Source organism: Bos mutus, chromosome 19 (assembly GCF_027580195.1).
Source record: "Bos mutus isolate GX-2022 chromosome 19, NWIPB_WYAK_1.1, whole genome shotgun sequence".
NCBI lineage: Eukaryota > Metazoa > Chordata > Mammalia > Artiodactyla > Bovidae > Bos > Bos mutus.
Genome location: NC_091635.1, coordinates 27,080,605 through 27,102,419, shown reverse-complemented (window position 1 = coordinate 27,102,419; position 21,815 = coordinate 27,080,605). Strand labels below are relative to the sequence as shown.

Genomic DNA, 21,815 nt, shown 5'->3' with positions numbered 1-21,815 from the left:
ATAGGGTGGGCTGCTTCCAGAGAAAGTGGGACTGTCTGGCCAGGGAGGTGTTCTGGCCTCCATCCCACACAGAGAGAATCTGGGTGAATGCTGGCTGACAGTTACAGGACACCTCTTACATGCCAGGCATCTTCCATGACACGTTCGTCTTTCATCCTGTCAACCAAGTGTGCATAATCTCCATTATAGACAACGGTTGGCTTCAGAGAAGGGAAAGGCCCAAGATCACAGAACAAATCAGGGGCAGGATTTGTGGCCACCCTTCCTGAGCCCCTGTCATTCTTACTGCACTGCCTTCCTATTCAGAGAGATGTACTTTTTGGATGATAGCTCAGTCCAGGTTTCAGCCCCACCCGTGAGAGAGTAAAGACCAGGCAGAGAGATAGTTACTGGTTCTGATACATGTGGGCTGAGCCAGACTGAAACGATCTCTCAAAGGGCCTGGCCCCAGAGACCCCCAGCTGTTATTCACTCTTCCAGCTTCCTCAGGGCTTTCCCAGTTATTTCTCAATAGCCAGAGCGGGTGGATAGCTTCCACTCACACTTCCTGTTTTCATCTGGAACTGGGCTTGGAGCACTTCCCACCCACCCACCCCCCTTTATTTTTGGCTACAACACGCACCACATGGGGATCTTAGTTCCCCAACTAGGGATCAAACCTGTGCCCCAGTGGATGCACTGAGTCCTAACCACGGGACTGCCAGGGAAGCCCCAGAAAGTCTTTATACAGGCTCTGGAGTAATGCCTTTGCTGCAGACTTGGCCTGTGGGCTGAGATATGTACACCCCAAGTTGAGAATGAGTGTTACATTTTTTTAAATGGCTGGAAAAAAATCAAAAGAATATTTTATCACATGTAAAAATCACGAAAAGCCAGTGTTCATAAATAATTTGTTCAGGACTTCCCTGGTAGCCCAGTGATTAAGAATCTGCTTGCCAATGCAGGGAACACGGATTCAATCACTGGCCTGGGAAGATCCCACAGGTCGCAGGGCGACTAAGCCCGGGTGCCACGACTACTGAGTCTGTGCTCTAGAGCCCACAGGCCACAACTGCTGAGCCCACACACTGCAAGTATTGCAGCCTATACACCCAGGGCTTGCAGTCCAAGGCCAGAGTAGCCACTGCAGCAAGAAGCCTCTGCACTGCACCTGGAGAGCAGCCCCTGCTCGCTGCAACCAGAGAAAGCCCCCTCACAGCAGTGAAGACCCAGCACAGCCCAAAATAAATAATTTGTTTACATATTGTTTACGTAGGTTCCCTTTCAAGAAGGGCAGAAGCGAATAGTTGTGACCGCGGATATGGCTCATAAGTCTAAAAAACGTACTGTCAGACCCTTTAAGAAGAGTTTGCAAGCTGTGTACACAGGACACATGTACAAAGGGACACATAGAAATGTGCTCTGGAATGTTGTTTGCAACAGGAAGCCAGTGGCCACCAGTAAATTAATGAATTGTGGCCCATTCACACCACGTGTGCCTCCCCACCCTTCCAGAATAAAAACCCATGAGGAAAGGAGTTGGTTTTAGTCAATTGTATTCTTAGTCCTTGGAACGGTGCTGGGTGTGGGTTTAAACATGATTAGACTTCAAAACCCATATTGAGTGAAAGGAACTTCCTTTCAGGTGATATATCATTTGCAACGATTTAAAAACTCAAGACAATACCGTATGTTGTAGTAAAAGTAGAAAAGTGTAAACCGGAAGGCTACCCATTGAATTTAGCAGAGTGGCTGTCTTGAGGGAAAGATGGGCTTTAAACTTATCTCTAAAGATGGGCTTCAAACTTATGTCATGTTATTTTTTGTACTTCTCTGTAGTTTTCTAACTAAAAAACAAAACTGGGAGGTAGAGAACACAGTGAACTCTCCAAGCATAAAAATAACACTGAATTTCTCCAGGAAAAGAAAGCCAAGCCAATGAGGATGAATTACAAGAAACTTCCAGATACTGAGCAGACAGAAAAATGGCCCATAGACTCAAGGTTGGTGAGAACCAGGAAATCATGACAAATAACCCCAACTCTGTGAACAGGATTGATACACTCTGATGCATTATCAACCAGGAAAGGGTCTGGGGCACTTTGGGCTGGTGGTGACTTCAAGACTGGTCATTTTGAATAATAACAATTACAACTAATTATCACACACTTTTGGCTGGGCTGCATCTTCGTTGCTGTGTGGGCTTTTCTCTAGTTGTGGTGAGCTGCGGCTACTCTCTAGCTGCGTCGCAAGCGCTTATTGTGGTGGCTTCTCTTGTGAAGCTTGGGCTCCAGGGCGCGTGGGCTTCAGTAGTTGGGGCTCTGAGCCCTGGGCAAAGCCTCAATAGTTGTGACACATGGGCTTAGTTGCTCTGCAACATGTGGGATCTTTCCAGGTGAGGGACAGAACCCGTGTCTCCTGCATTGGTAGGCAGATTCTTTACCACTGAGCCACCAGGGAAGCCCCAGAAAGTCATTTTAAAGGTCAGACAAAGTGGTCAAGGGCCAGAAGGACAGCAATGGGAGGACAAAAACCAACCAACCAGCAAGAAAGCAGAGCCGCAGGCTGAGACTGGAAGGCTGCACACACCCCACAGAACGGGACCCTCAGTTGGCGTCACACAGGCCAGGGTTTACAGCCCACCTAAGCCTGTCCTCACACCCTGGAAGGGCGTGGGGGCGATGCTCAGTTAGTCCTCATCCTTCCTGGAAGGGAACTAAAGATCTATTAGATTTTTAATTGGCCTATAAAATGGGGAAGAGATTGAATCCTTAGAAAATAAAGTTTGGATGCAAGGAACGAAAGCAAGGCCAGTCTAAAACTTGCCTCTGATGGGATTAGGGCTATCCACAGATGAAAATGCAGTGCGTGCATGCCAAGTTGCTTCAGTCACGTCCCACTCTCTGCAACCCTATTGTATGGACTGTAGCCCGCCAGGTTCCTCTGTCCAGGCAAGAATACTGGAGTGGGTTGCCATGCTCTTCTCCAGGGGATCTTTCTGACCTAGGGCTTGAACCTGCATTTCTTTTGTCTCCTGCATTGGCCGACAGGTTCTTTACCACTACCGCCACCTGGGAATATACAGCGGACCTCGCCTAACAAACAAGACTTTGTTCAACTCGGTGTGCTAAGCACTGGGCAGTCCTGGAGGCACAGATATGCCTCAAGTTCTCTAAGAGTCTGCAATCTAGTTGGAAAGATAAGGCTTTCATACAGAGAAGAATTCCATTATCAGTAAGTGAGTGGTTCAGAAGCTGGGAAGTTGAATCACTAAGAGGCAGGATGTCTGGAAGACGTGTAGAAATCAGCAAGGTGGAGGGACTTCCTCGGTGGTCCAGTGGCTAAGACTTCCCACTCCCAGTACAGGGGGCCTGGGTTCAATCTCTGGTCAGGGAACTAGATCCCACATGCCGCCACTAAGAGTTGGCATGCTGAGACTAAAGATCCCGTGTGTTGCAACTAAAAAGACAGATCCTACAGCTGCAGTGAAGATCGAAGATCCCGTGTGCAGCAACTGAGACCCGTGCCGTGCTAAGTTGCTTCAGTCGTGTCTGACTCTGTGCGACCCCATGAACTATATGTGGCCTGCCAGGTTCCTCTGTCCATGGGATTCTCCAGGCAAGAATACCGGAGCAGATTGCCATTCCCTTCTCCAGATCTTCCAGACCCAGGGATTGAACTGGTGTGTCTTATGTCTAACCTGCATTAGCAGATGGGTTCTTTACCCCTAGCGCCACCTGGGAAGCCCAGTACAGCCAAATAAATATATATAAAAAAAGAAAATTAAAGAAATCAGCAAGCTGGAGAGCAAGAGAGGGATTGCAGCTGAGAGGGAGAAACCCATGAGGCATCGTTCAGATAACAGAGCTGGCAGGAAGGTATGGCACAAGCACGCCCCAGGTGCCAGCCCGAGAACACGAATATCGCAAATGACCCAACGAGGGGAGCGCCACTGGCAGTGGCTGAAGACTTGGAGAGCCGGGTAGGCCCACTGTCTCACCATATGCTGCTGGAGCAGGTGGGCTGGGGGCCAGAGAGCCCCCTCATGCCCGACCACTCCTCCCTGCTCTCAGGGAGGAGCCCATCCTCCCCCGTCAAGGGCCAGCTGGGCAGGACCCTGCTCCCAACACGGTGCAGCCTTGCTGGAGACCCTTCTCTCCTCACTGAATCTCATCTGAGGGCCAGACTCTCACATTTTGTTTGATCCATTGGAAGCCTAGATTCCTAATTTTAGAGCCAGGAGGTCACTGAGTATAATCATTTATTTGACAGATCTGGCAAAGGGGCCTGAGAGGTTTAGAGAGTTGCCCAATTATTTGAGAGCCAGTTAGATGTGAAAGTGTAAACCCAGGCCCTTCTGACCCCAGATCAGAGTCTCTTCACCCAGCCCCCTGGCCGCCTCCTCATCTACAGCAGCATCAGGTCCTCATATCATGCCTGGGGCTGGCACTCCCAGGTCAGGAGAAAAATCTGGGCCTGTTAACACTGTACCTGTGAGGGCAAAATACAGTAACTGATACACAAGGAGCTTTGGAGAAATTTTTATTGTTTAAAAATCATAATTGAGGCTTCAAAAAACATACAACCTAACACATGTCCCAGTTCTGGTGCCCCACTCCCTGGAGGAGAGCGCTCCCCCATCGTGCTGCCCACACCACTAGCCAGGACCCTGCCCTGGGAGGCTGCCCGCCCGCCCGCCTGCCCCCGTGTGCTAAGTCACCGGCTGAGGAGGGGCCCTGGGATGAGGTGGGGTGACCGGCTCCCTGCACCCCTCACCCCCTGCACATAGCAGTCTGTGTGCCCCATGTCGGAAGAGGAGCCAGTTCCCTGGGCAGGGGACCCCCGTGGGGTAAAGACAGAGCCAGTCCCCACTCACCCCACCCCTCCCCAGCCCCCCAGCTCAAGGGAAGCTGTCATCGTCGTCTTCTGCCATCTCCTTGGCAAACTCCAAGTCCTGCTGTTCCCGCTCTCGCCGCTCCTGGGGAAGAGGGCAGGGGCGGGGCTGAGGACCAGCCGGGGGCTCGTGGTCTGCACCCAGCCCGACCCACCCAGGCTTTCCAGAAACTTCCCCTTCCACCCAAAGCAGAAAGCAGCTTACCTCTGCAGACTCCAAGTCCTTGTTGTAGGATTTGGGAGGAAACCTCATGGCCTGAAGCACAATGGAGAGAGAAGTGAATGAAGAGGAGGCGGGCACCTGGGTGCCAGGCAATGTACCAGACAGGTGACACTCCCCAGTTTAGTTTGCTGGGGGAGCTAGGCATGGTGACTAACGACCTGTGACACCACGTGATAAACACTAAAAAAGAAAATCCAGAGGGATAGACGACCGACCCTCCCAGTCAGGCAGGGAGGCGAACTGGCAGTGAGAAGGAGGAAGAACAGATGGCCTACGGGAGTGGAAGGAAGGGCATTCTAGGCAGAGCCATTCAAGGTGTGAGAGGTTAGGCTGGAGCTCAGTGGGGCCAGCTGGGAGAAGGGGGGGAGGGGCTGACGGGAGCGGTCCTGGGGAGTGAGGCTAGAGACACAGGGGGCCAGTCACAAAGGGCCTTTCATGCACAGCATTGGCCTGATTTCAGACAAAGTGATATCCCTGGTCTCCTGGCGGGAGAGACCAGGAAAAACGGTGCCCGACAGTACCAGCACCTGACCCACAGGGGCTTAGGAGCCTTTTGCGGACCAAGATGGTGATCCTACCCTTTACACAATTCAGACTGCTAAGTGCCCCAAGACAGTGATTTCATCCAATCTCTACAACTCTGTGAAGCAGGCAGGGCAGGTAACACCTCACTATCAATCTCGCAGATGGAGACATAGAGACTCAGAGAAGGTAAATGACTCAAATTTGGCACCAAATCCAGAACCGTGCACTCTAAACCCCAGTCTGATCCTTCCTGGCAACCAGGCCCTTTAAGTCCACAGAGGCGTTGTGGTCCCACAAGCCAAGTCCTTTGCCCCTCCTGGCCCCCCAGTGTTTTAGAGACTGGGAGCTGGGCCCCAAACCAAGCCAGTCTTCTCTAGGAGCCTGCGGGTGTGGCAGCGTGCTGCTGCCCGGCTGGCTCTGCAGCTCAGGGCCCCTCACCTTGACAGACATGTTGTGAATATCCAGGCAGAAGGAGATGCGCTGGTGGAAGGCTAACTGGGGCTCACGGGTGGAATAGATGTCAATCATCTCCTTGGACTGGACGTAGCCCTTCTCGTGGTTGATGCTGGCCTCAATGACGCCATCTCGAATGGCCTGCAGGCCCCAAAGGGAGGAGAAGTCACCAGAAAGTCCATCTTCTAAGTCTGAGAACGTCCCATCTCATCTCTTTGTCCTCCCTGATCTCTCCTACATCCATCTGTGCACACACAGACACTCCCTCTGGCAGCTTCCTGGCTTCAATGTAAGCTGGGCATGCCACTGCTTTAGCTGTCAACCCCCTCCCGCCTCGTGCCCGAAACACCCCATCTGTGGCCCCCGAACCAGGCCCACCTTGGCGACAATGAACTCTGCATCCTCTGGGCTATCAAGCTGCAGCTTCTGGGCGATGTCCGCCAAGGAGATGCGGGAATAGGAGAGGCTGATCATGCGCACACCTGGGAGGAGGGCCGCGGGGAGGAGAGGCTGGGCACAGACCCTTCACCCGCCCAGGCAGCCACAGCGCTGTCCCAGCCCCAGAGAAGCCGAGTCCCAGTCCTGCTTCCAGGGCTCCCTCAGACCCTGATCCACACTTGTTTTTTTTTTTTAAGTGATCAGGTTACCTTTTCTTTTTTCTAGTTTGGCTGCACTGGGTCTTCGTTACAGCGCAAGGGCTTCTCACTGTGGTGTGTGGGCTTAGCTGCCCCGCAGCACATGGGACCTTTGTTCCCTGACCAGGAACTGAACCCGTGTCCCCTACCCTGGAAGGTAGATTCTGAAGCCCGACCCACACCTGTCTTGATGACGTTGTGCCGCAGTCGGATGATGAGGGTATAGGTCCCATCTGCTTGGAACTTCTCCCCAAACTGATCCAGGACCTGGTTGAACTTGGCTAGGTTTCCTGTCCTGACAGCTGCGGTGGGGAGAGGAGTGGGTCAGATGCTGCCCGTGGCACACACACCAGAGGGGACACAGTGCCAGGGGGCAGCACGCCCTGGGAGGGGACCAGCCTTACCCTGGGTCAGAAGGAAGTAGGGCATGAGTGAGCGCTTGAGGGATGGTTGACGGAACTGCAGCCGGTCTGGGATCTCCCCCAGCAGCAACTCCACCACAATCAGAAGCTTGTGCACCTGGAAGGCAGAGGGCAGGGAGCCCCACAGGGTGGGAGGAGAGAACCAAGGGGGCTTCAACTCAGCCAGACACACTGGACAAGAAGGGACAGCGGCACTGGACTAGGCCCACGGAGAGGGGAAAACCCTCAAGCTGTGCTGCATGTGGAACCGAAGCTCTGCCTTGGGGTCTGACCCTTTGACTACAGCGGGCCCGCAGCTTCATTTCACTTGGCCAGTCAGTGCACAAGGCTCCAAAACGGCAAACCAAATTACAGGCTGGACGGGCAGGCTCTATGGCTCAGAACCCGCGAGGAGGCAGGCCCAGAGGCCTCGGCGATGGGTGCAAGTCAGCCTAAGGTGCTGGCTACGGAGGTGAACCTCATGTAAACTATCATCTGGGTAGAGGAAGAAGCACAGGAAAGGGCCTGCAGAGCCCTGGTGAATAAGCTGGGTATGAGGGACAGGGTTGCCTGGGAAACTGGGCCCCTCCTCCTGATGCAGCACCCTGCAAGGGAGACTGGGAGGAGGGGACAACTTCCCCCACAAGCAGGAGGGACAGGAGCACAGAGAGCTAAACCGTGGGCAAGCCAAAGCGTCACAAAGGAGACCAGGGTTTAAAAACGGGGTGGGTGATGGTGCCCACACCTGGGCAAGGAGGGTCCTGCCTTCCGGGGTGGTCCCTGCGCTCACCACTACCCTGTCCCTCTGCGTACTCCATGAGTGAGGGGAAAGCCATGGTGATGGCAGAAATTAACATGAGCTCTGAGGATTCTTTTAAGCAATGGCAGACCGGTACTTTTTTGGCCACAACTTACAGCACGCAGGATCTTAATTCCCTGACCATGGACAGAACCTGTGCCCCCTGCACTGGGAGCACGGAGTCTTAACCACTGGATCATGAGAGAAGTCCCAAGCCTTGAGGATTCTGATGAAGCAGAAAAAGGAGGGAGAATGCCTCAGCTAAGGGGACAGGTTGGAGAAGAGGCCAGTGTACTTGAGGGGGTGGGAGGGCTGTCAGGTGAGATGCCTGGGGCACGACTCGGGACGCCCAGTTCTGAGTGCCAGGCTGAGTTCTGAGCTCGGAGACAGAATGCCAGTCTTTACTTGCTAGCTAGAAACGTCGAGTCTCTGGATTCCTCCTCCCTAGAACGGTGTAATAACAGTACTACCACCTGAACTACCTGATCCACAAGACCCACAGTACTTTACTGGGTAGGAAATGGGAAAAATGTGAGCTTCCTGGACCAGGCAGACCGGCCAGGACCTCCACTGAGTCAGGCAGGGGAAGTTGGGCCGGCGGAGGGGAGGATGGTGACCGGCAGTGTTGGTGGCTCGAACAAGGGCACGGGCAACATCAGAGAGGAGATGACTACCAAAGCCGTCAGGGAAATCAACAGACGACTCGGTGATGGGGAAGGTGGGGACAAGCCCAAGATGACCCAAGGCTTCTATGCAGATCAGGAGAGCAAGAAGGACCGTAAAGGGCACACAAGCGGGTCTGGACAAGGTGAGTGTGAGGAGTCAGCAAGTACCTTAATGGAGATGTTTGTTGAGAAGTGGAATTTGCAGGTCTGGGTTCGTGAGAGGGCTCAAAACTTGTATTATGAGCTGAACTGTGAACCCCAGATTTTTATGGTGAAACCCTAACCCCTGACTACCCCAGATTGTGACTGGATTTGGAGCTAGAATCTTTAAAGAGATTTATGAAGGGAATATGAAGTCATGTGAGTGGGTCCTAATCCAATTATGACTGGGGTCCTTACAAAAAGAATTAAGAGATACAGATATGCACAGAAGGAAGACCATTTGGAGACAGCAGAAGATGGACAACTCCAAGCAAAAGAGAAGCCCCCAGAACAACTCAGCCACACTAACATCCTGAATTTGGACTTCTCACCTCCAGAAATAGAACAAAATAAATTTCTGCTGCTTAAGCCAGCCAGTCTTGCTACAGCAACCAGGCAGATTAAGACAGATTAATGGACTCTGGTGACGCATTGTGGAGGTGAGAGCTAAGCTGTGAAAGCAAATGAGATCCCCCAAGGCGAGAACGTGGTTACGGACGGCACACCTACCTGCTCTGCTTTAGATGCCACGTTAAAGTCCGTGTCTGTCTCTACCCATTCTCACGCTCCCTGTTTTTACTTAAAGCCGGCTCTCCACTGGGGCTCTCTAGCCCATCCCTCCTACCTCTCCCCAGGCCTTGGCTCGTCACCTATCTGCTTCAGCCTCTCTGGGTGGGAAGTTCCCCCACCTCTGCTTCTTCACCTCTCGAGCAGCCCTTCCACCTCTTTCCTGGCCCCTTCACCAACAGTCCATGGGCAAGACCTCACTCCAGCTCCCTCTGCTCCTTCTTGCAACCTGGGTCTACCACAGAAAACTCGAAACCTTATCCATCCACAGCTAAATCTGGTTTGAAAACACTGCTTTACCCCATGACACCTCTCCCTGGTGTGCGACACAGCCTGTATGTCAATTACATGCATTTTTACTGATTTTTAGAAGGTTTAGTGTGTGTCCTACATTGTAAGCAATCTCACATCCTGCAATGTACCTTATGTGTCTGAAAAACCACCCCTTTCTATGAAAATTCAACCCATCTTTCAAAAACCAGATCAAATATAACTGTTTAAAGATTTCTTTATTTTACCACAACTGAATTCACCTTTCTCTGAACTGCTGAAACGAAACAAACCAGAGCTCCTACCACACTGAGCTCGTCGGTGTACATGCTCATCCTGCTCTCTTTCAAGGGCTAGGAGGTGTCTGTGTGTGTGTGGGAGCAGTCATCTGTGGCTGGGAAAGCTGGGTCCTAATTCTGGCTGCTAGGCTCTGTGATTTTACACAGCCTTCAAGCCATTCTGCTTCAAGTGTTCTGCATCCATCTCTCTGAGTGCAAATACCATTTCTAATCCTTCTTTTCTATCCCTCACAGTGCCCAGTATCAAGGTCAGCACTCAAGAAATATACTTGGGGACTGACAGCTCTGACATGGCCAAGGTTTACCTCCACCTGAGTCGGCCACCTTAAGGAGGGCCCCGGGTTCCCTGGCCACAGACACCACTGCTCCCAAAGGGACACCTGAGGGACTAGATAAAGAGTCCAGAGCTTATCAACACAAACAAGACCCTTGCGTGAAAAGACTACAGGATCTTCTGGGGAGTCAGGAATATTCTAAACCCACCTACCAGGGAGAAGACTGGGGATATACAGTGCCAGAGGTGCAGGCAGTGTCTGCCTAAGGTGCCCTGAACAACGTTATGTGGAAACAGACACATGATGCCACCTTTAGGGCACAAAGACAAAGTAAGGATGCCTTCCTGGCTCCTCAGATGGGGAAACAGCACTAACGTGGTATCAGATGAGTAAGGGGGTCAAAGGGGAGAGAGAGCTGCTGCTCACCGTCTGTTTGAAGCCGACCGCTGTGTGCTGAGGGGCCTTCCGAAGGGCGTTGGTCATTGTTCTTCGGGCCTCTGAGTACTCCAGCTGGATGGCTTTGATGCGCCCTGGGTGTGAGAAGAGGAGAGTTGATCAAGACAAGAGCATTATCCAAACCTTGGTCCCCCACAAACCAGAGCACCTCTTAGGCATCACGGGTACCACATTCTTAGCAAATTTGTGCCGAGTGAGCCTGAGACACCTCCCGGCTGGCGCGGGCCCTGCTCACCTGTGTAGTAGAGGTACCTTGCCCACTCGTTGTTGTTGGCCTGCTCGGGGAACACGGACTTGGACACCAACTTCTCGGCCTGGTCGTACAGGCTGTAGTGCAGGTAGTTCCGCAGCAGGAGGTTCAGCAGCGTGGCCTGCCCGTCCGTGTCGTGCCGCAGGGTGGCGGTCCGGAGCCGAGCGTGCAAGAAGCTGCAAGAAGGAGAGAAATGAGGTCAAGGCCTCAAATAACAACTCTGAATAGTCAACTAGTAGAGCACCGGGCGCACAGAGGATGGAGCTCTGCTTAGAGAACCTGCACTCAGAAGGGGGAGACAGACAACTCTCATGATGAATAAGCATACTGTGAGGATGACAAAGGGTGGGGGTGGGGGGTGACGCAGAAATCAGGGTAAGTGCGACAGGGGCGAGCAGGACAGGAGGGAGTTGTGCTTTCAACAGCCCGGTCAGGGCAGGACTCACTGAGAAGGCTAGAGTTAAGCACAGGCTTGAAGGACACAGGGAGGAGGGCAATCTCGGGCGAGGGAGCTGTGCGCCCGGGGAAGAGCGAGGCGTCGGGGAGTGGGGGCCCAGACCCTAGGAGGCCTCAAAAGCTTTCATCAGGAGGGCTCTGGCTTTTCCCCAAGGGGAATGGGGAGCCACCACGGGTTCCAGGCAGAGGAGTGAAAGGCTTTCTAGCCTGTCCTTGTACTTTTTAAAAACAACCTTTTATTTACTTTACACTGGAGCACAACCAATTAACAACGCTGTGGTAGTTTCAGGCGCAAAACAAAGGGCCTCGGCCACACCACCCTCGTACCTCGGACCCGCTGAAGAGTCTACCATCCTCGTACCTCGGACCCGCTGAACAGTCCTCCCCGACGTGCGGTGAGAGGAGGAACCTGGGGGACAGGACTTAGCGGGCCAGTGGTCATCTCTGTCTCAGCCTCTCGAGCCCTCCCCCAGCTCAGGGCGTATTAACGGTCACCCCTACTTCCTGCTGGGCCCTTGACATCCCCCAGGCCCCAGCCCTCTGCAAGTCCACAGCTCTGACCGTGTCGCTGACCCCGAGGGCCACAAGCGAGACCCTTGGCCACTGGTACCTGCGCACCACATCCAGCTTATCCAGGAACTCATAGACCCGGGCGTGATAATAGTAACACTTGGCAGCCACAAGGTCCAAGGCCCGGCGGTTCTGAGTGCTGATCTTCTGCATCAGATCATCAGAAATCTTCTGTGCCTGGGGAGGCAGCCAAAAGAGAGTCAAGCGGCAGTGCTTCAAAATTTAAACACGGAGATACCACATGGCCAGCAAGTCCCCTCCTAGGCAGAGGTCCAAGAGAACTGGAAACATGTTCACAGGAAAGCTTGCACACCAATGTTTGTATCAGCATTTTTCACAATAACCAGTAAGGGGAACTGGCCCAAGTGCTTATCATCTAATCAATGGTTAAACAAAATGTGGTATATCCATGTGATGAAATATTACTCCTCCATAAAAAGGAACAGAGTACAGATACACGCTACACCGTGGATAAACCTAGAAAACACTAAGCTACCGAAAGAAGTCAGACACAAAAGGCACATAGTATCCATGGGACACAAAGTATCAAGAGATTACTGGGCTGGGGGGAGGGGAGAACAAGGTGTGATTACTAACAGGTAAGGTGTTTTTCTTTGTGGGGGGCCGTGAGGGTTGGTGGGGTAGTGATTAAGCTTGTCTGGAATTAGACAGGAGGGCAGTTGTACAACCTTGTGAATATACAAAAAAACCCAATCAAGTGGGTGAATTATAGCTAAAGAGCAACCAATCAAACAAAAACCAACCAGTGGCAAAGCGAGGAAAAAATAAAACAGCAGACTGAGGCCTAAGACCTGTCACCTCCTGGGTGTGCCCCTGGGAGAGAAGCTGAGCCTGCCAGGGCAGCTGCCTCAGCTGGAGGCCGTGCTGGAAGAGTCGTATCCACAATGGAGCCTTTCAGATCCACAGTAAGAGCTGCCATTTATTAACACGTCGGGAATGCTGACTTTCTGCAGGTCACAAAAATACTTTGTGCCAAGTATTTTTTAAATGTATTATTTTTTTAATACTAATGATAAACTTGTGAGAATGGCAGTTCGTCTTATTTTACACACAGCTGGGAGAAATCAATTTGCCTAAGGTACAAATGGGATTTGACGCCAGGTCTTTCTGCCTCCAAATCTACTCTTTCCAAAGCATCCACTATCCGGGGACTGTGCCACAGAGAGGTACAGAGTGACCATGGCAGGCCTTTCCCAGGGCCGGAGCAGGAGTTGAGGGGTCTTCCTCAGATGTGGGGCTGGGCGCATTCTCACGTTGGGGAAGAGTCTGGGGGGCAGTGAATGACCCAATGATGATCTATTTCTTCACAAGAGGCCATCTCCCCCACTGACCCCATGCACACTGCCTGGGGCGTGTTAGTCACACGCTCTGGTCTTGGATACCTCTTTGTAGCGCTTGCTGTTCATCAGGAAGATGACCATGAGAAGCTGGAGGTAGGCTTCCACTTCAGGCAGGAGGGGAGCCGACGCAGCTTTTCCTGTTCGGGGACGGAACTGTAAATCGGCTTCTGTGTCCATGGGCTAGGAGAGGACGTGAGTTATCGTGGAAGAGCTCAGTCAGATCAATCAACCAGGAATTTCTTAGGCACTCACTATTATTTCAAGAGATTTACTAAGTGCCCACTGTGTGCCAAGATTTTTCTGGGTGCTGGGGATACAAAAATACTGAAGGGAGTCAAAAAGGCTGGCGATAAAATCAATACAGAAAAGGGTTGCAGAAGTATAACATCCTTACAGAATAGAACGGGGACAGAAAGGACAATGTAAGGACCCCTCAGAGAGCCTACAACCTAACTAGAGGTTAAACCACCATACTTGGAACCACTGCAAATTCTGTTTAATAAAGTGATATAATTCTAGAGATGAGATCACGAATAATGAGACCGGGAGTGCCCTGGTGGTCTAGTGGCTGGGATTCTTGGTTTCGCTGCTGTGGCCTGGGTTTACTGCCTGGTCGGGGAATTGAGTTACGCAAGCTGTGTGGCTTGGCCAAAAAAGAATAAGGAGACAAAAAAAATTTTTTTTGGTGGTAATAAAGAAATTTGGGGGGAAATTGACACATATATAGTATTTATTTTCAGATCTAGTCACTAAAACTGGAATAATGTGTAACAGATCAAAAAACAATCGTGGTGGGAGACTTCAGAGATGTACAGGTTAAAAAATATTCCAGGCAGGGCTGGGGGAGAGTGCTTTTCCCCCTTCCCAGACAGTAAAGTCTTACTGTCCACTCTGGGGATTTCCTGAGTTTTTCATCTATGAAACAGATTGTAAGCATATAGAGTTTTAGGGAGATGAAGGTAGCTGAAGGGCCAATGAAGTTTAAGAAGGGGCAGGACTTGAACTGTACCATGGATGATAAGAGAAGTTATACAGTCAGCAAGGAAAAGGAGAGGTTTCTCCTGGCACGGAGACAACTACCACCAGCAAGCTAACGTCATCGACGTGCACTCTGTGCCGCACACGGTTCTAAGAGCCTCCCTGTCCTCAGCAACTGCCCCACAACGTGCCCCCGAGCTGTTCATCACATACATCAAATCAAGTCTCCCACCACGATTGTTTTTTGATCTGTTACACATTATTCCAGTTTTAATGACTAGATCTGAAAATACTATATATATGTCAATTTCCCCCCAAATTTCTTTATTACCACCAAAAAAAATTTTTTTTCTCATTATTCTTTTTTGGCCAAGCCACACAACTTGCGTAACTCAATTCCCTGACCAGGCATTAAACCCAGGCCACAGCAGTGAAACCTAGAATCCCCCTAGAGCACAGGGAAGTTAGGTTCAACACCAAATGGTAAAGCTGGGGTTAAAAACTCAACCTTCCCCCAAATCTGGGCTCTTAACCACTGTTCTCTTTTGGGTGGGGCCACACTGCAGGGCATGTGGAATCTCAGTCCCCCGTTCAAGGATCCAACTACAACCCCTGCTGTGGAAGCGAGGAGTCTTAACCACTGGGCCACGGGGAAGTCCCTTAACCACTGTTCTCTACATCCTCCATGGTGAAGCTTCAGAGGCAAAGAGATGGTAGAACCTTCTCCTAGGCCCTGTGTTGGGAGTGGTGGGAAATGAATGTAGTTGGAAGGGTCCTGATTCTCAGATCCTTTTCCTGACTCAGAATACTGACCCTACTGGGCAGAAGGATGGTCCCCCTGTTAGAGGGCAGATGAGGGGGCTGCTTTGCTTCGAGTCTCTGCTGTGGCAGGTAATAAGACAGGTCTCCAGGATGGCACACAGCTACCCAGGGTGGAATGTGTGTCCCTGTGTGTCTCAAGCCAAGCCCACACTCCTGCGCTGGCCTGACTCCACTCACCTCTTCCAGGAAGGGTAGCAAGAAGTCTCGAGTGGCATTGTTGGAAGTGAAGAAGCCGTGCACGGCCTTGTACAGAACGTAGTGGTTGAGGCGGCGGGACGTGGAAGGCAGCATCCGTAGGGCCCGCAGCACAAACCGAGGCTCCTTGCCCGACACTGCCTTCTCCAGCTGTTTCACATGCTCCTTGATGTCTGTGGAGGACCAGGGGAGGAAAAACATGAACTGCAACTCCTCCTACCCCTCCACCACTCCAGCCAAGCAGTCTTAGGAAGCCGCTTACAAATGTCAGGATGTGGCCAGTCCCCTCTTTTACTCTAACAGGACTGAGTAATACTTATGGATGCCATATGCTAATTTTAAGACAAAAGCAAGAGACACAGAAAAATAAAGCTGGGTTGGAGAAGAAGTAGAGGGTGACATAAAAAGGAAAAAAACAAAACAAAACAATGAAAAACAAAAACACGTGGGGATTTAGCAGATCTTCAAATAGGAAAACACTTTCCAAATGCAAACAATAGGAGAAATCACGCACATACACACACAAAAGACTTAAAGAACTTCATAGAAAAAGAAACAAACAAAATCCTTCTAATAACTGTAGCAAAAGAAAAATATCTGCAACAAATGTGGCCAGAGATGCATATTCAATAAAGAGCTTGTATAAAGGATTAAATACAAATGAGTATGAATGGTCAATATGAAAGAGGAATGACAAAGAGACACGAAAAATGTTTCAGCAGTATTCAAATAACCACAAATGAAAATATTTTTCAATAACCATTCTAACAGTATTTGAAAAATGATAACATACAGAGTACAGGGGTGACCAGGACATTTCTGTTTGCATAATGTAAATCAGTACAGTTTTCCTGGACATATCTACCAAAGACCTTACCAATATTTACCCTCTCAACTCAGGGATCTATACTGAATAAGTAATTATAGAAATAGATCAAATACGTGGGCAGAGATGATGGCTGCAAAGCTATTTATAATGGAGGAAAATGGAAACAAATGTCCAGAAATAAGGGAGCACCATCAATTGGTAGCTTCTCAGTTTCCCTTGTATTCATATTCCTTTGTATTAGAATAGGAGCTGATGCAGTCAACACTATCACATCCTCAAACCACCACCTAGGAGCATAACTTTGCTTATTTCAATGTTTTTGAGCTAGTATCTCATGCAGTTATGCAGAGAGAAAATCCAATAAATAGTCCTCTCCTACTTGACCGACAAGTGGGCAATAGCACCAGGGTCACAGTGGGGAGTCTTCACTCTACCCACTCCAAATATGGACAGGATGCTCTAAGTTGGAAAAGTGAAATATAAACTTGGAGAAACAAGAGGAGGTGGAAACTGAGAACAGGCACCAAGGAGAAGAGAAATGGGGGAATTGGTATATAGTTTAGGTGGGAGGTGAGTATCAGGAACTCAAACAAATAACAACTAAAAAGTTCAAAGTGTATCATGTGTTTAAACTCTTTAGAAACAGAGCAGGAGTAAGGGTTTGAAGGGAGGGAAAAACGAGATAGGATCGTTTGGGCAGTTCAATTAGAGCAACGAGGAAGCAAGATACTAAGCAGAAAGGGCTCTCTTAGCGGAGTTTGCTAAAGGTAGTGAAGACAACAGCAATCATTCTTAAAACACAGGGGTCAGTATTCTGTGTTATCCTTATCCCCCTTCAAAGATAAATACAGACACTGGTTTTTGTAGAGATGAGTCATGCATTGGGGTCACTAGAATCAGTCTGATGAGATATAAGTGGAATAATAAGGTAAGAGAAGAGAACTTAGAAGAGGGAGTCTAAGGGCCCGGTGAGACCTAGTTCTAGATGCAATTCCCCGTGGAGGGAGGGTGTGTGAGAAGGGAGGAGGCCAGAGTCTAGAGAGACTGTTCTGTTATCCGGGCCACGGTCGGGAGTGTCAGGGTAGCGGCAGCAGGCACTGGGGGTGATCCCAAGGAACCCCCAAGTCACGGTGGTGGAGGCTACGCTGGGGTCCCAAGGAGAGGCTACACCATCGGGTGCTGTCATCCGTGATCAGGGCACGTCCCCGGCCCAAGCTCTCGTACCCTCCAAGGTGACGGTGTCCAGCTCTCGCTGGGAGTGCTCAGCCGCCGCAGCCGCCGTCTTGCCAGCGGTCTCCCCGGTTGATCCGCCACCCGCCGCCGCCTCCTCTTTCATCTCCACATCCTGGGGGGCCGGGGGCGGCGGTGGTTCTTGTTCCCCTCCGCCGGGCGGCGGCTTCGCCTTGTCCGCGCCGCGGCGCCGCGCCGAGCCCTCCTGCTTCATGGCGCCCGGGGTCGCGGCCTAGTCCGGGGACCGAGGCCGGGGCCTCGCGTAAACCCTCGCACCGGAGACCAGGAACCGAGCCGGGCCTGCACACGAGCGCGGGCTCGCGTCGGGCCGCACGATGACGGAGCAGCTGCAAACCCCTTCCCGGCGCTGGGCCTTCTGGGAAACGACAGGCCGGGCTGGTCGATGGCCGAGTCATCAAAGGGGGAAAAAGTCAACCACCGAGACGCATGATGGAGGCGGATCTCCACGGAAGGAGCGGGGAGGAGCTTCTTTGCGTCTGTAAGGCTTGTTTTGGCGTGCTGCACTGTGTTGATTTTCTTGCTTCTCTCGATTGCACTTCCGTGAATGTCCACGAGAGGTCCACAAGCGGTCACCTCAGGCTCCAACTGGGTTACTACGGAGCACCCCACCCCGCGAGGAGTGCGTAGGACCTACCGGAACGCAGGGCGTTTTGACGCCATGAGTTGTTGGGCGGGTTTCATGCTTAAACTCGCTCAGTTTGCCCCCGGCGGGATTCACTTTCGAGATCCACGAGGCTGGTCCTCAACCGTAGCCCAGTGCATCGGGCACGAGAGAAAAAAAGAATCTGAGGAGGGTTGTGGAACTAGGCTGTTGTTCAGTCGCTCGGTCGTGTCCGATTCTTTGCGACCGCATGAACTGCAGCAAGCCAGGCTTCCCTGTTAATCGCTGTCTCCTGAAGTTTGCCTGGCGTACTGCTATCCATGGGGTCGAAAAAAGACTCGGACACGACTGAGCAACTGAGCAACAACAAATGTTCATTGAGTCGGTGATGACACCCAAACATCTTATCCTCTGTCGCCTCCTTATCGTGCCCTCAATCTTTCCCAGCATCAGGGTCTTTTCGTGTTATTCGGCTCCTGGCATCAGGTGGCCAAAGTATTGGAGCTTCAGCTTCAGCATCAGCCCTTCCAATGAATATTCAGGGTTGATTTCCTTTAGAATTGACTGGTTTGATTTCCTTGCTGTACAAGGGACTCTCAAGAGTCTCCTCCAGGACCACAATTGGAAAGTGTCAGTTCTGTTGGATTTGAAATAAAACCGAACTGGAGATGACAGAGAACCCTATGGGATTCAGACTTTGTCCGAGTTTGAAAAGTAAAAGTCACTGGATTGGGTAGCCTTTCCCTTCTCCAGGGGATCTTCCCAACCCAGGATCGAATCCAGGTCTCCCGCATTGCAGGCGGATTCTTTACCAGCTGAGCCACAAGGCAAGCCCATCTGTGTTTAGCTAGGGCTGAAAATAAAGCATAAAATCCGCAGCGGAGGAATGCGGATAGGGGAGAGTGTCGATCAGTTCAGTCGCTCAGTCGTTTCCGACTCCTTGCGACCGCATGGACTGCAGCACACCAGGCCTCCCTGTCCATCACCAACTCCCGGAATTTACTCAAACTCATGTCCATTGAGTTAGTGATGTCATCCAACCATCTCATCCTCTGTCGCGTCCCCTTCTCCCGCCTTCAATCTTTCCCAACATTAGGGTCTTTTCAAATGAGTCACTTCTTCACATCAGGGGCCAAAGTATTGGAGTTTCCAATGAATATTCAGGACTGATTTGCTTTAGGATGGACTGGTTGGATCTCCTTGCAGTCCAAGGGACTCTCAAGAGTCTTCTCCAACACCACAGTTCAAAAGCATCAATTCTTCCGCACTCAGCTTTCTTTATAGTCCAACTCTCACATTCATACATGACTACTGGAAAAACCATAGCTTTGACTAGACAGACCTTTGCTGGCAAAGTAATGTCTCTGATTTTTAATATGCTGTCCAGGTTGGTCATAACTTTACTTCCAAGGAGCAAGCGTCTTTTAATTTCATGGCTGCAGTCACCATCTGCAGTGGTTTTGGAGCCCCCCAAAATAAAGTCTCTCACTGTTTCCATTGCGTCCCCATCTATTTGCCATAAAGTGATGGGACCAGATGCCATGATCTTAGTTTTCTGAATGTTTAGTTTTAAGCCAACTTTTTCACTCTCCTCTTTCACTTTCATCAAGAGGCTCTTTAGTTCTTCTTCATTTTCTGCCATAAGGGTGGTGTCATCCGCATATCTGAGGTTATTGATATTTCTCCCAGCAATCTTGATTCCAGCTTGTGCTTCCTCCAGCCCAGTGTTTCTCATGGTGTACTCTGCATATAAATTAAATAAGCAGGGTGACAATATACAGCCTTGACATACTCCTTTCCTGATTTAGAACCAGTCTGTTGTTCCATGTCCAGTTTTAACTGTTGCTTCTTGACCTGCATATAGGTTTCTCAGGAGGCAGGTCACATGGTCTGGTATTCCCATCTCTTTAAGAATTTTCCACAGTTTGTTGTGATCCACACAGTCAAAGGCTTTGGTGTAGTCAATAAAGTAGAAGTAGATGTTTTTCTGGACCTCTCTTGATTTTTTGATGATCCAATGGATGTTGGCAATTTGATCTCTGGTTCCTCTACCTTTTCTAAATCCAGCTTGACCATCTGGAAATTCAAGGTACATGTACTATTGAAGCCTGGCTTGGAGAATTTTGAGCATTACTTTGTTAGCGTGTGAGATGAGTGCAATTGTGTAGTAGTTTGAGCATTCTTTGGCATTGCTTTTCTTTGGGATTAGAATAAAAACTGACCTTTTCCAGTCCTGTGGCCACTGGTGAGTTTTCCAAATTTTCCGGCATATTGAATGCAGCACTTTTCTTTTTTTTTTTTTTTGAATGCAGCACTTTCACAGCATCATCTTTTAGGATTTGAAATAGCTCAACTGGAATTCCATCACCTCCACTAGCTTTGTTTGTAGTGATGCTTCCTAAGCCCCACTTGACTTCACATTCCAGGATGTCTGGCTTGACAAGAGTGGTGAGTGATCACACCATCGTGATTATCTGGGTCGTGAAGATCTCTTTTGTATAGTTCTTCTGTGTATTCTTGCCACTTCTTCTTAATATCTTCTGTTTCTGTTAGGTCCATACCACTTCTGTCCTTTATTGTGCCCATCTTTGCATAAAGTGTTCCCTTGGTATCTCTAATTTTCTTGAAGAGAACTCTAGTCTTTCCCATTCTATTGTTTTCCTCTATTTCTTTGCATTGATCACTGAGGAAGACTTTCTTATCTCTCCTTGTTATTTTTTGGAACTCTGCATTCAAATGGGTATATCTTTCCTTTTCTCCTTTGCCTTTTGCTCCTCTTCTTTTCACAACTATTTGTAAGGTCTCCTCAGACAACCATTTTGCCTTTTTGCATTTCTTTTTCTTGGGGATGGCCTTGGTCACTGCCTCCTGTACAATGTCATGAACATTCATCCATAGTTCTTTAGGCACTCTGCCTATCAGATCTAATCCCTTGAATCTATTTCTCACTTCTACTGTATAATTTTAAGGGATTTGGTTTAGGTCATACATGAGTGGTCTAGTGGTTTTCCCTACTTTTTTAAATTTAAGTCTGAATTTGGCAATAAGGAGTTCATGATCTGAGCCACAGTCAGCTCCCAGTCTTGTTTTTGCTGACTGTAGTGGTCTAGTGGTTTTCCCTACTTTTTAAAATTTAAGTCTGAATTTGGCAATAAGAAGTTCATGATCTGAGCCACAGTCAACTCCCAGTCTTGTTTTTGCTGACTGTATAGAGCTTCTCCATCTTTGGCTGCAAAGAATGTAATCAATCTGATTTCGGTGTTGACCATCCGATGACGTCCATGTGTAGAGTCTTCTCTTGTGTTGTTGGAAGAGGGTGTTTGCTATGACCAGTTTGTTCTCTTGGCAAAACTCTATTAGCCTTTGCCCTGCTTCATTCTGTACTCCAAGGCCAAATTTGCCTGTTACTCCAGGTATTTCTTCACTTCCTACTTTTGCATTCCATTCCCCTATAATGGAAAGGACATCTTTTTGGGTGTTAGTTCTAGAAGGTCTTGTAGGTCTTCATAGAACTGTTCAACTTCAGCTTCTTCAGCATTACTGGTCAGGGCATAGACTTGGATTACTGTGATATTGAATGGTTTGCCTTGGAAATGAACAGAGATCATTCTGTCATTTTTGAGATTGCATCCAAGTACTGCATTTCATCTCGGACTTTTTTTCGGGGAGAGTGTATTTGGGTGTAATTACTTCAATGTAATAAAATTTAGGAGTCTGGTCTCTATGAGACCCAGGGATAGCATATTTAGGGGGCGGGGTGGTAAAAAAAATCAGCTTCAATGTGGCATGCTGGAAGCTCTGCTCTGGGCTGTGGTGTATTGTGAGGCTGGAGGAAACAGAGAGGCTTCAGGGGTCCTTTGG

General features: G+C 49.9%; 1 protein-coding gene across 1 annotated transcript; it reads right to left on the bottom strand.

The window, feature by feature from the left end:
• Positions 1–4,506: 4,506 nt before the first annotated feature.
• Positions 4,507–17,721, bottom strand: PSMD3 (proteasome 26S subunit, non-ATPase 3). The gene is made up of 12 exons (XM_070389796.1): positions 17,327–17,721; positions 15,256–15,446; positions 13,321–13,458; positions 11,958–12,094; positions 10,877–11,067; positions 10,612–10,715; positions 7,113–7,227; positions 6,891–7,010; positions 6,452–6,555; positions 6,059–6,214; positions 5,078–5,128; positions 4,507–4,957 (listed from the first exon to the last, which is right to left on the bottom strand). The coding sequence occupies exons 1-12, from the start codon at positions 17,544–17,546 to the stop codon at positions 4,880–4,882; spliced, it is 1,605 nt and encodes a 534-aa protein (XP_070245897.1). The 5' UTR covers positions 17,547–17,721; the 3' UTR covers positions 4,507–4,879.
• Positions 17,722–21,815: the final 4,094 nt, after the last annotated feature.